This window comes from Oncorhynchus gorbuscha, linkage group LG18 (assembly GCF_021184085.1).
Source record: "Oncorhynchus gorbuscha isolate QuinsamMale2020 ecotype Even-year linkage group LG18, OgorEven_v1.0, whole genome shotgun sequence".
In the NCBI taxonomy this organism is placed as follows: Eukaryota; Metazoa; Chordata; class Actinopteri; order Salmoniformes; family Salmonidae; genus Oncorhynchus; species Oncorhynchus gorbuscha.
Window position 1 is genome coordinate 76,071,149 of NC_060190.1, and position 14,547 is coordinate 76,085,695.

The 14,547-nt window shown below is 44.1% G+C and overlaps 1 protein-coding gene and 1 non-coding gene across 4 annotated transcripts in view; one reads left to right on the forward strand and one right to left on the reverse strand.

The window, feature by feature from the left end:
- The window catches only part of LOC124003805 (glutamate receptor-interacting protein 2-like), a 251,701-nt gene that overhangs the window by 102,212 nt on the left and 134,942 nt on the right, over positions 1–14,547 (reverse strand). For all 3 annotated transcript variants that reach the window (XM_046312392.1, XM_046312390.1, XM_046312389.1), the window contains one exon: positions 2,324–2,458. In XM_046312392.1, coding sequence (XP_046168348.1) covers positions 2,324–2,458 — 135 coding nt within the window. The remainder of the gene's footprint in view (positions 1–2,323; positions 2,459–14,547) is intronic.
- Positions 6,710–6,779, forward strand: trnaa-ugc. Its single transcript has one exon. It is a non-coding gene; the product is annotated as a tRNA-Ala (tRNA).

Here is a 14,547-nt window from a genome sequence, read left to right on the forward strand (position 1 = left end):
TTCTAGTTTTCAACGTTCTCTAGCGGATCCTGATAGGCTGAGAGGCGGGGTTCTAGTTTTCAACATTCTCTAGCGAGTCCTGATAGGCTGAGAGGCGGGGTTCTAGTTTTCAACGTTCTCTAGCGGGTCCTGATAGGCTGAGAGGTGGGGTTCTAGTTTTCAACGTTCTCTAGCGGGTCCTGATAGGCTGAGAGGTGGGGTTCTAGTTTTCAACGTTCTCTAGCGGGTCCTGATAGGCTGAGAGGCGGGGTTCTAGTTTTCAACGTTCTCTAGGGGGTCCTGATAGGCTGAGAGGCGGGTTCTAGTTTTCAACGTTCTCTAGTGGGTCCTGATAGGTTGAGAGGCGGGGTTCTAGTTTTCAACGTTCTCTAGCGGATCCTGATAGGCTGAGAGGCGGGGTTCTAGTTTTCAACATTCTCTAGCGAGTCCTGATAGGCTGAGAGGTGGGGTTCTAGTTTTCAACGTTCTCTAGCGGGTCCTGATAGGCTGAGAGGCGGGGTTCTAGTTTTCAACGTTCTCTAGGGGGTCCTGATAGGTTGAGAGGCGGGGTTCTAGTTTTCAACGTTCTCTAGCGGATCCTGATAGGCTGAGAGGCGGGGTTCTAGTTTTCAACATTCTCTAGCGAGTCCTGATAGGCTGAGAGGCGGGGTTCTAGTTTTCAAAGTTCTCTAGTGGGTCCTGATAGACTAAGAGGCGGGGTTCTAGTTTTCAACGTTCTTTTAGTGGGTCCTGATAGGCTGAGAGGCGGGGTTCTGGTTTTCAACGTTCTCTAGCGGGTCCTGATAGGCTGAGAGGCGGGGTTCTAGTTTTCAACGTTCTCTAGCGGGTCCTGATAGGCTGAGAGGCGGGGTTCTAGTTTTCAACGTTCTCTAGCGGGTCCTGATAGGCTGAGAGGCGGGGTTCTAGTTTTCAACGTTCTCTAGGGGGTCCTGATAGGCTGAGAGGCGGGGTTCTAGTTTTCAATGTTCTCTAGTTGGTCCTGATAGGCTGAGAGGCGGGTTCTAGTTTTCAACGTTCTCTAGTGGGTCCTGATAGGTTGAGAGGCGGGGTTCTAGTTTTCAACGTTCTCTAGCGGATCCTGATAGGCTGAGAGGCGGGGTTCTAGTTTTCAACATTCTCTAGCGAGTCCTGATAGGCTGAGAGGCGGGGTTCTAGTTTTCAAAGTTCTCTAGTGGGTCCTGATAGACTAAGAGGCGGGGTTCTAGTTTTCAACGTTCTTTTAGTGGGTCCTGATAGGCTGAGAGGCGGGGTTCTGGTTTTCAACGTTCTCTAGCGGGTCCTGATAGGCTGAAAGGCCAGGCGGGTTCTAGTTTTCAACATTCTCTAGCGCGTCCTGATAGGCTGAAAGGCCAGGCGGGTTCTAGTTTTCAACATTCTCTAGTGGGTCCTGATAGGCTGAAAGGCCAGTAGAGCAGAGTACAGTAGAGTAGAGTAGAGTAGAGCAGAATACAGCAGAGCAGTGTGAAGTAGAGCAGAGTACAGTAGAGTAGAGCAGAGTGCAGTAGAGTAGAGCAGAGTTCAGTAGAGTAGAGTAGAGCAGAGTACAGTAGAGTAGAATACAGTAGAGCAGAGTACAGTAGAGTAGAGTAGAGTAGAGCAGAATACAGCAGAGCAGTGTGAAGTAGAGCAGAGTACAGTAGAGTAGAGCAGAGTGCAGTAGAGTAGAGCAGAGTTCAGTAGAGTAGAGCAGAGTACAGTAGAGTAGAGCAGAATACAGTAGAGCAGAGTACAGTAGAGTAGAGTAGAGCAGAATACAGCAGAGCAGTGTGAAGTAGAGCAGAGTACAGTAGAGCAGAGTGCAGTAGAGTAGAGCAGAGTTCAGTAGAGTAGAGCAGAGTACAGTAGAGTAGAGCAGAATACAGTAGAGCAGAGTACAGTAGAGCAGAGTAGAGCAAAATACAGCAGAGCAGTGTGAAGTAGAGCAGAGTACAGTAGAGTAGAGCAGAGTGCAGTAGAGTAGAGCAGAGTACAGTAGAGCAGAGCAGAGTACAGCAGAGCAGTGTGAAGTAGAGCAGAGTACAGTAGAGCAGAATAGAGTTCAGTAGAGTAGAGTAGAGCAGAATACAGTAGAGCAGAATAGAGTTCAGTAGAGTAGAGTAGAGCAGAATAGAGTTCAGTAGAGTAGAGCAGAATACAGTTCAGTAGAGTAGAGTAGAGCAGAATAGAGTTCAGTAGAGTACAGTAGAGCAGAATAGAGTTCAGTAGAGTAGAGTAGAGCAGAATACAGTAGAGCAGAGCAGAGTGAATTTCTGGGAACTTTTCACAGAACCAGTTTGTTGTTTTCTGGGGAGACACAGAAAACAGAAACAGAGGCGATACTTACATTTGCAGTATTCCTGTGTGCTGGAGGGGTTGTTAGAGGTGGTCCAGGTCTTACAGTGAGAGGAGGGGTGCTGGGGGGGACAGTAGTTCACACAGGGGTCCCACGAGTGGGGGTGGTCACTCTTCTGAACCTTCACTGAAACACAAAACAGAGAGAAGTGTAAACGACTGGATTCGAACGGATGGTCACAACACTGTGTGTTAACCTGTTGAGCTAAAACCTCTAGATCAAACAAGGGGTACCATGAGTAGGACTTTTACTGAAACACAGAATTATAGAGTGACAACTATTTTTCTTCCGTACTGTCACCCGGTTCGATTGAGCACCAACCCGACTGGACAGGACTGGACTGGAACGGAGTGTTTTCAGCAAAGTGGGTGACATAGTTTACAGCTAATTTAAATATTGTGGGATGTAGCCACACTGGTTCAGATTCTGGCCCTGCAGCCATTGTGTAGCAGACATGGGCCAGACATCCCTGCTCTGCACTACTGTACTCTGCTCTACTCTACTCTGTTAGACTCTACTGCAATGCTCTACTCTACTCTGCTGAACTCTGCTCTACTCTACTGAACTCTGCTCTGCTCTACCGTACTCTCCTCTACTGCACTCTACTCTACTGAACTCTATTCTGCTCTACTGTACTCTGCTGTACTGAACTCTGCTCTACTCTGCTGAACTCTGCTCTGCTCTACTGTACTCTGCTCTACTGCACTCTACTCTACTGTACTCTACTCTACTCTATTGAACTCTACTGTACTGAATTCGACTCTGCTCTGCTGAACTCTACTCTACTCTGCTGAACTCTACTCTACTCTGCTGAACTCTACTCTACTCTGCTGAACTCTACTCTACTCTGCCGAACTCTGCTCTGCTCTACTGTACTCTGCTCGACTGCACTATACTCTACTGTACTCTACTCTACTATACTCTACTCTACTCTACTGTACTCTACTCTACTAAACTCTACTCTACTCTGCTCTACTGTACTGAACTGGACTCTGCTCTGCTGAACTCTACTCTACTCTGCTGAACTCTACTCTACTCTGCTGAACTCTACTCTGCTGTACTATACTCTGCTCTGCTCTACTCTGCTCTGCTCTACTCTGCTCTACTCTGCTGAACTCTACTCTGCAAAAAGAAGGAGTAAAGGAGGACAAGTTAAGCCACACACCCTCCCCCTCTCTCTCTCCCTCCCTTCTCTTTATCTCTCTACCTCCCTTCTCCCACTCTCTCTCCCTCCCTTCTCTTTATCTCTCTACCTCCCTTCTCCCACTCTCTCTCCCTCCCTTCTCTTTATCTCTCTACCTCCCTTCTCCCACTCTCTCCCCCTCCCTTCTCTTTATCTCTCTACCTCCCTTCTCCCACTCTCTCCCCCTCCCTTCTCTTTATCTCTCTACCTCCCTTCTCCCACTCTCTCCCCCTCCCTTCTCTTTATCTCTCTACCTCCCTTCTCCCCCTTCTCTTTATCTCTCCCCCTCCCTTCTCTTTATCTCTCTACCTCCCTTCTCCCCCTCTCTCCCCCTCCCTTCTCTTTATCTCTCTACCTCCCTTCTCCCACTCTCTCCCCCTCCCTTCTCTTTATCTCTCTCCCTGCTTCACCCCTCTCTCTCCCCCCTTCTCTTTCTCTCTCTCCCTCCCTGTAATTAACCTGCTAGTGTGCCTATGGCAGCAGGCAGGGACTTCATTAGTTCGTTAGCTCAGGCATTGTTTCAGCACCCATCCACCCACACACACACGCGCACACACACACACACACACACACACACACACACACACACACACACACACACACACACACACACACACACACACACACACACACACACACACACACACACACACACACACACACACACACACACACACACACACACACACACACACACACACACAGCTCTGGCATTGTTTCATATAACACATTTTTCAATCATTTGGTATTAAGGCCAGTCCTTATCTCAGTAATAGGACTGGAGAACAGCCCACACAGGTTTATTAAACAGGGATTTAGGCATTGGGATTATTAATGGTTTATTAAACAGGGATTTAGCATTGGGATTATTAATGGTTTATTAAACAGGGATTTAGAATTGGGATTATTAATGGTTTATTAAACAGGGATTTAGAATTGGGATTATCAATAGTTTATTAAACAGGGATTTAGCATTGGGATTATTAATAGTTTATTAAACAGGGATTAAGCATTGGGATTATTAATGGTTTATTAAACAGGGATTTAGCATTGGGATTATTAATAGTTTATTAAACAGGGATTAAGCATTGGGATTATTAATGGTTTATTAAACAGGGATTTAGCATTGGGATTATTAATAGTTTATTAAACAGGGATTTAGGCATTGGGATTATTAATGGTTTATTAAACAGGGATTTAGCATTGGGATTATTAATGGTTTATTAAACAGGCATTTAGAATTGGGATTATTAATGGTTTATTAAACAGGGATTTAGCATTGGGATTATTAATAGTTTATTAAACAGGGATTAAGCATTGGGATTATTAATAGTTTTTAAACAGGTATTTAGGCATTGGGATTATTAATGGTTTATTCAATTTTTACATTTTAGTAATTTAGCAAACGCTCTAATACAGAGGAATTTACAGGCGCAATTAAAGTTAAGTACCTCGCTCAAGGGCACATTGACAACTTTTTCACCTACTCGGCACGGGGATTCGAACCAGCAACCTCTCAGTTACTGGCCCCAACACTCTTAACCACTAGGCTAAAAAGTACAATGCAATACACTTGGCATGTGCTATTGCTTCATTCATTGTCTGTGTGTGTAGACTACAGTACATGATGTCAATGTCATTACTTTACTGACAGGAGTTGGGGGTTTCAAACAGACCATGTGTTCTAAGTGCTTTGTGTAGCGTCCCGTAACCTCTTGATAAATCCTCAACAGGGAATGTTGAAAACAGCCACGTCTGTTTGAAATATTACAACGTTTCTCCCCTTGAACAGCACGTTGTTGCAAAACGCTCCTCTCCTCAACGGTGGTCAACAAAACAAAACAACAAAAACAAAAACAGCAATAACAGCGGCCCGGTGGCGCTGTTTCCCTACCGTGGATTCCATCTTTAAAGGGACTGAGATGAGCTTTTAATTATGTTAAATCAGACCCACACACGACCATTAATCCACGTAGGTGAGGGAACAATCACAAGGTTGGAGCTAGGAAGTCACAGCGAGGGAGGGAGGGGGGGAATGAGAGAGAAAAGAGGGAGGAAACGAGAGTGAAAACGAGGGAGGACAAGATGGAGGAAACAAGAGAGGTGTAATGACATGAATGGAATCTTTTCTCTCTCTTTCTACCTCTGTCTTCCTCTCTCTCCCTCTATCTCTCTCTACCCCTGTTTCTCTCTCTTTCTATCACTGTCTTCCTCCCTCTCTCTCTCTCTCTCTCTCTCTCTCTCTCTCTCTCTCTCTCTCTCTCTCTCTCTCTCTCTCTCTCTCTCTCTCTCTCCTCTCTCTCTCTCTCTCTCTCTCTCTCTCTCTCTCCTCTCTCTCTCTCCCACTCTCTGTCTCCCCCTTTTCTCATCTTCCCCCTTTTTCTAATCCAAGCTTTGCAACCTCCCAACATCACTAAACAGCATTTAGATCTGGTGACACACACACACGGACACACTACACAAACACACACACACACACACACACACACACACACACACACACACACACACACACACACACACACACACACACACACACACACACACACACACACACACACACACACACACACACACACACACACACACACACACACACACACACACACACACACACACACTCGTTCACACGCCACACATGTACACACACTCGTTCACACGCACACACACACACACACACACACACACACACACACACACACACACACACACACACACACACACACACACACACACACACACACACACACACACACACACACACACACACACACACACACACACACACACACACACACACCTTCAACAAGTATTCGTACCCCTTTGATTCCACATGTTGTTGTGTTACAGCCTGAAATTCAAAATGGACGAAAAATCTTATTTTTTCTCACACATCTCCACACAATACCTCATAATGACAAAGTGAAAACATGTTTTTAAAATTTTTAGCACATTTCTAGAAAATTATATACAGAAATATCTAATTTATATAAGTATTCACACCCCCTGTGTCAATACATGTTAGAATCACCTTTGGCAGCGATTACAGCTGTGAGTCTTTCTGGGTAAGTCTCTAAGAGCGATTACAGCTGCGAGTCTTTCTGGGTAAGTCTCTAAGAGCGATTACAGCTGCGAGTCTTTCTGGGTAAGTCTCTAAGAGCGATTACAGCTGCAAGTCTTTCTGGGTAAATCCTGTGTGGCTCAGTCGGTAGAGCATGGCGCTTGCAACGCCAAGCGTCGTGGGTTCGATTCCCGCTGGGGCCACCCATATGTAAAAGTAGTGGCCCCAGCTTTGGACAAAAGCGTCTGCTAAATGGGATATATTATATTATATTATATTAAGAGCTTTGTACACCTGCATTTGCACATCAATACTTCAAGCTCTGTCAAGTTGGCTGTTAATTTTTGTTAGATAGCCATTTTCAGGTCTTGCCATAGATTTACAAAACAATTTAAGTCAAAACTTGAACTATGTCACTTAGGAACATTCAATGTCGTCTTGTTAACCAACTCCAGTGTATATTTGGCCTTGTGTTTTAGGTTATTGTCCTGCTGAAAGGTGAATTTGTCTGCCAGTGTCTGTTGGAAAGCAGACTGAACCAGGTTTTCCTCTGGGATTTAGCTTGAGCTTAGCTCTATTCCGTTTATCTTTAATCCCCCCAAAAAACACCATAGTCTGTGCCGATGACAAGCATTCCTTAACAGCCACCACCATGCTTGAAAATATGAAGAGTGGTACTCAGTGATGTGTTGGATTTGGCCCAACATAACACATATTCATGAAGTTGATTTATATTTGCAGTTTTACTTTAGCGCCTTGTTGCAAACAGAATATATGTTTTTGAATATTTTTATTCTGTACAGGCTTCCTTCTTTTCCCTCTGTCCTTTAGGTTAGTATTGCGTAGTAACTACAATGTTGTTGATCCATCCTCAGTTTTTTCCTATCACAGCCATTAACCCTTGTGTTGTCTTAAGGGTAAAAAAAAATGACTCACCACTATGTTTAACAGCAGAGAAAAACCCCTAAATCATATTATTTCAACTTGAAATTGGATTACTTTTCCTAGAGTGACCCCAACATCAGACAAAGTGAAACATCTCCTTTGTTAATATTTCCATTGAAGCTGTACACCACCAGGGTATAAAGAGAGTCATTTTTGACCCGGCAGTAATAAAATCTTCTACACACCACAAAAACAGCAGCACGTGCTACTGATTGAACTCAGCCAGCAGTTCCTGAAGAGGAAGATCACCATGGTTGGCACAGCTAGAAAGAACAAGCCTGAGCTTCCCCCCTGCCCTTCTCGCAACAAGGGGGAGAGAGGCATTCTCATCAAAGTTTGCCTTCACCCCTACCACCACTCTAGTTTCACGCCCCACACTCTCAGCCACTGCCTGTCACCAAGGGAGTACCCCAAGGCTCGATTCTACGCCCCACACTCTCAGCCACTGCCTGTCACCAAATCAAATGAAATCAAATTATATTTGTCACCTTACAGTTAAATTCCATTCCATTCTTGTGGTTCAATGATTTCATGCCAAATAAAAACAATTTAGAATTTGGGTATTGGGTGTAGTCCAGTGAGGCAAAATGTTAATTTATATAAATTCTGTCTGGAACACAACAAAATGTGGGAAAGGTCAAGGGGCGTGAATACGTTCTGAAAGCACTGTACACAGATATACAGATATACACTAAGTTGACTGTGCCTTTAAACAGCTTGGAGAATTTCAGAAAATGATGTCATGGCTTTAGAAGCTTCTGATAGGCTAATGTACATAACTTGAGTCAATTGGAGGTGTACCTGTGGATGTATTTCAAGGCCTACCTTCAAACTCAGTGCCTCTTTCCTTGACCTCATGGGAAAATCAAAAGAAATCAGCCAAGACATCAGAAAAAAATTGAAGAACTCCACAAGTCTGGTTGATCATTGGGAGCAATTTCCAAATGCCTGAAGGTACCATGTTCATCTGTACAAATAATAGTACACATTGTATAAACACCATGGGACCATGCAGCCGTCATACCGCTCAGGAAGGAGACACGTTCTGTCTCCTAGAGATGAACGTACTTTGGTGTGAAAAGTGCAAATCAATCCCAGAACAACAGCAAAGGACCTTGTGAAGATGCTGGAGGAAACAGGTACAAAAGTATCTATATCCACAGTAAAACGAGTCCTATATCGACATAACCTGAAAGGCCGCTCAGCAAGGAGAAGCCACTGCTCCAAAACCGCCATAAAAAAGCCAGACTACAGTTTGCAACTGTACATGGGGACAAAGATCAGACTTTTTGGAGAAATGTCCTCTGGTCTGATGAAACAAAAATAGAACTGTTTGGCCATAATGACCATTGTTATGTTTGGAGGAAAAAGGGGTAGGCTTGCAAGCCGAAGAACACCATCCCAACCGTGAAGCACTGGGGTGGCAGCATCATGTTGTGGGGGTGCTTTGCTGCAGGAGGGACTGGTGCACTTCACAAAATAGATGGCATCATGAGGACGGAAAATTCTGTGGATATATTTCAAGACATCAGTCAGGAAGTTAAAGCTTGGTTGCAAATGGGTCTTCCAAATGGACAATGACCCCAAGCATAATTACAAAGTTGCCTTAAGGAAAACAAAGTCAAGGTATTGGAGGGGCCATCACAAAGCCCTGACATCAAACCCTTAGAAAATGTGTGGGCAGAACTGAAAAAGTGTGCCATATTACCAGTCGCTTTGCCATTGTTAAATGCGATGGTTTGCACTTTCAGTTGCGCACGAATGCTCCCATCTATCCACGGTTTCTGGTTAGGGTAGGTTTTAATAGTCACAGTGGGTACTACATCTCCTATACACTTCCCGATGAACTTAGTCACTTAGTCACCGTTTTTGCACGCTACCCGGAACATATCTCAGTCCACGTGATCAACAATCCTGAAGCATGGATTCCGATTGGTCAGACTAGCATTGAATAGTATGAAGCACGGGCACTTCCTGTTTGAGTTTCTGCCAATAGGACGGGAGGAGTAAGATGGAGTGGTCAGATTTGCCGAAAGGAGGGCAGGGGAGGGCCTTGTTAGTATCCCATTTGAATAGCAATGGTTGAGAGTCTTAGTAGGGCGAGTAGGACAGTCAACATGTTGATAGAATTTCAGCAGCCTAGTCCTCAGATTTACTTTGTGAAAATCCCCAGCTACAATAAATGCAACCTCAGGATATGTGGTTTCCAGTTTGCATAAAGTCCAGTGAAGTTCTTTGAGGGCCGTGGCCATGGCGATGACAGAGGAGGACAGAGGAGAGTTCCTGTATGTTCTTAGAGTTACACCATGAGTCGTTGATCATGAACCCCCCCCTCCCGCCCTTGTGCTTTCCGGAGAGACAATTATTCAGATGGCTCTCCGTAAATAAATCCTTGCTCTAAGCTCATCAACTTTGTTATCCAAAGACTGAACATTAGCAAGTAATATATTCGGAAGCGGTGGGTGGTGTGCGTGCCTCCTAAGTCGAACCAGCCGGCCGCCTCGAGTGCCTCTCCTCTGTCGGCGATGTTTTGTGTCAGGCTCTGGAATAAGTTCAATTGTTTTTGGGAGACTGAACAAATGATCTGCTCCATAAAGTCATATTTCTGGTCGTAATGCTGGTAGTTCTGGTGAGTTACCGCCACTATAATATCCAATAGTTCTACCCGGCTGTATGTGATGACACAAAACATTTCCTGAGCTAATAATGTAAAAAAATAGTATATAAAAAAAACTAAATACTGCAAAGTTTTCTAAGAGCTAGCCGCGATGCTGCCATCTCCTTCGGTGCCATCTTCACAAGGGGAGGGTTTGGCAAAAGGAGGGATGTCCTTGTCCCATCGCGCTCTAGCAACTCCTGTGGCAGGCCAGGTACAAAGCACGCTGACACGGTCGCCAGGTGCACCTCCGACACATTGGTGTGGCTGGCTTCCGGGTTAAGTGGCATTGTGTGAAGAAGCTTTGTTGGGTCATATTTCGGAAGTATTTCGGAGGACACATGGCTCTCGAACTTCGTCTCTCCCGAGTCCGTATGGGAGTTGCAGCGATGAGACAAGACTGTAACTACCAATTGGATACCAAGAAATTGGGGAGAAAAAGGGGTAAAAGTATATATATGTTTTTTTAATTAGTAATAAAATAAAATAAATACAAAGGCTTCAAGGGAAACAAAAAGCTGTAGTACAGGCCTTGTGTTCTCCCTGGAACATGTAGCATTTAGCGTGTAGCATGTAGCCTTGTGTTCTCCCTGGAACATGTAGCATTTAGCGTGTAGCATGTAGCGTGTACCAACCCATGCAAAGATTTCATATAATCCTCACAGGAACGTAACATAGTGTACACACCAACACAAATCCCTGCCAAGAACCATGATACAGTAGGAAAACACATTTAGCGTGTAGCATGTAGCATGTAGCATGTAGCGTGTACCAACCCATGCAAAGATTTGATATAATCCTCACAGTAACATAACATAGTGTACACACCAACACAAATCCCTGCCAAGAACCATGATACAGTAGGAAAACACATTTAGCGTGTAGCATGTAGCATGTTGCATGTAGCGTGTACCAACCCATGCAAAGATTTGATATAATCCTCACAGTAACATAACATACTGTACACACAAACACAAATCCCTGCCAAGAACCATGATACAGTAGGAAAACATTTTTGAAGCTGTTAAATTCTGGGAGAACTGCTACAGTATGTACAATGTATAGTAAAGGATACCAACGGGACCTGACATGTTCTTACTTAATCCTTAAATCATGTTGAAGATGGAACTGAATAGAAGGTAACTGAATCAAATTTAACTGAATAGAAGGGAACTGAATAGAAGGGAACTGAATAGAAGCGAACTGAATAGAAGGGAACTGAATAGAATACAATGGAACTGAATAGAAGGTAACTGAATCAAATTTAACTGAATAGAAGGGAACTGAATAGAAGGGAACTGAATAGAATACAATGGAACTGAATAGAAGCAAACTGAATCGAAGGTAACTGAATAGAAGGTAACTGAATAGAAGGGAACTGAATAGAAGGGAACTGAATAGAAGGGAACTGAATAGAAGGGAACTGAATAGAAGGTAACTGAATCAAAAGGAACTGAATAGAAGGGAACTGAATCGAAGGGAACTGAATAAAAGGGAACTGAATAGAAACGAGCTGAATCGAAGGGAACTGAATAGAATGGAACTGAACAGAATACAATGGAACTGAATAGAAGGGAACTGAATAGAATACAATGGAACTGAATAGAATGGAATTGAATAGAAAGGAACTGAATAGAAGGGAACTGAATAGAAGCGAACTGAATAGAAGGGAACTGAATAGAAGCGAACTGAATAGAAGCGAACTGAATAGAAGGGAACTGAATAGAATACAATGGAACTGAATAGAAGGGAACGGAATAGAAGAGAACTGAATAGAGTACAATGGAACTGAATAGAAGAGAACTGAATAGAATACAATGGAACTGAATAGAAGGGAACTGAATAGAAGGGAACTGAATAGAATACAATGGAACTGAATAGAATGGAATTGAATAGAAAGGAACTGAATAGAAGGGAACTGAATAGAAACGAGCTGAATCGAAGGGAACTGAATAAAAGGGAACTGAATAGAAACGAGCTGAATCGAAGGGAACTGAATAGAATGGAACTGAACAGAATACAATGGAACTGAATCGAAGGGAACTGAATCGAAGGGAACTGAATAAAAGGGAACTGAATAAAAGGGAACTGAATAGAAACGAGCTGAATCGAAGGGAACTGAATAGAATGGAACTGAACAGAATACAATGGAACTGAATAGAAGGGAACTGAATAGAAAGGAACTGAATAGAAGGGAACTGAATAGAAGCGAACTGAATAGAAGGGAACTGAATAGAATACAATGGAACTGAATAGAAGGGAACTGAATAGAATACAATGGAACTGAATAGAAGGGAACTGAATAGAAGGGAACTGAATAGAGTACAATGGAACTGAATAGAAGAGAACTGAATAGAATACAATGGAACTGAATAGAAGGGAACTGAATAGAAGGGAACTGAATAGAATACAATTGAACTGAATAGAATGGAATTGAATAGAAAGGAACTGAATAGAAGCGAACTGAATAGAAGCGAACTGAATAGAATACAATGGAACTGAATAGAAGGGAACGGAATAGAAGAGAACTGAATAGAGTACAATGGAACTGAATAGAAGAGAACTGAATAGAATACAATGGAATTGAATAGAAAGGAACTGAATAGAAGGGAACTGAATAGAAACGAGCTGAATCGAAGGGAACTGAATAAAAGGGAACTGAATAGAAACGAGCTGAATCGAAGGGAACTGAATAGAATGGAACTGAACAGAATACAATGGAACTGAATAGAAGGGAACTGAATCGAAGGGAACTGAATAAAAGGGAACTGAATAAAAGGGAACTGAATAGAAACGAGCTGAATCGAAGGGAACTGAATAGAATGGAACTGAACAGAATACAATGGAACTGAATAGAAGGGAACTGAATAGAATACAATGGAACTGAATAGAATGGAATTGAATAGAAAGGAACTGAATAGAAGGGAACTGAATAGAAGCGAACTGAATAGAAGGGAACTGAATAGAAGCGAACTGAATAGAAGCTAACTGAATAGAAGGGAACTGAATAGAATACAATGGAACTGAATAGAATACAATGGAACTGAATAGAAGGGAACTGAATAGAAGGGAACTGAATAGAAGGGAACTGAATAGAAGGGAACTGAATAGAAGGGAACTGAATAGAAGGGAACTGAATAGAATACAATGGAACTGAATAGAATACAATGGAACTGAATAGAAGGGAACAGAAAAGAATGGAATTGAATAGAATGGGACTGAAATAACACATAACAGTTGAAGTACAGTGTCTAGAGTTTACTATATACTGTATCTCTATGGTTTAACCACACTACTGAATTGATCCGGTCACAAACTCTCGGTGCATAGCCAGTGACAATAAATAAAATCTGCAGCTTTCACTGTCCTAACATCAGATGATTGTGCATGTCTAGTGCAGTCTTTTGCATAAGCTGACCCACATAGAAGGCATGAATCAGATCCTGTAAGATACTGCCTGTCTGGGTGTATCAGAGACCTCCTATTCTTCCACACATTGAGGGCTGGGAGCGTTGTTCTGTTCTACTCTGCCCTGCTCTAGTTTGATGTGTTCTGCTCTGCTCTGCTCTGCCCTGCTCTACTGTGCCCTAATCTAGTCTGCCTTGCTCTAGTCTGTTGTGTTCTGTACTGCTCTACTCTGATCCGCCCTGATCTGCTCTGCTCTAGCCTGCTCTAGTCTGCCCTGCCCTAGTCTGCTCTAGCCTGCCCTAGTCTGCTCTAGTCTGCCCTGCCCTAGTCTGCTCTAGCCTGCCCTAGTCTGCTCTAGTCTGCCCTGCCCTAGTCTGCTCTAGCCTGCCCTAGTCTGCTCTAGTCTGCCCTGCCCTAGTCTGCTCTAGTCTGCCCTGCCCTAGTCTGCTCTAGCCTGCCCTAGTCTGCTCTAGTCTGCCCTGCACTAGTCTGCCCTGCTCTAGCCTGCTCTAGTCTGCCCTGCCCTAGTCTGCTCTAGCCTGCCCTAGTCTGCTCTAGTCTGCCCTGCCCTAGTCTACTCTAGCCTGCCCTAGTCTGCTCTAGTCTGCCCTGCCCTAGTCTGCTCTAGTCTGCCCTAGTCTGCTCTAGTCTGCCCTGCCCTAGTCTGCTCTAGTCTGCCCTGCCCTAGTCTGCTCTAGTCTGCCCTGCCCTAGTCTGCTCTAGCCTGCCCTAGTCTGCTCTAGTCTGCCCTGCCCTAGTCTGCTCTAGTCTGCCCTGCCCTAGTCTGCCCTGCCCTAGTCTGCTCTAGTCTGCCCTGCCCTAGTCTGCTCTAGTCTGCCCTGCCCTAGTCTGCCCTGCCCTAGTCTGCTCTAGTCTGCCCTGCCCTAGTCTGCTCTAGTCTGCCCTGCCCTAGTCTGCTCTAGTCTGCCCTAGTCTGCTCTAGTCTGCCCTGCCCTAGTCTG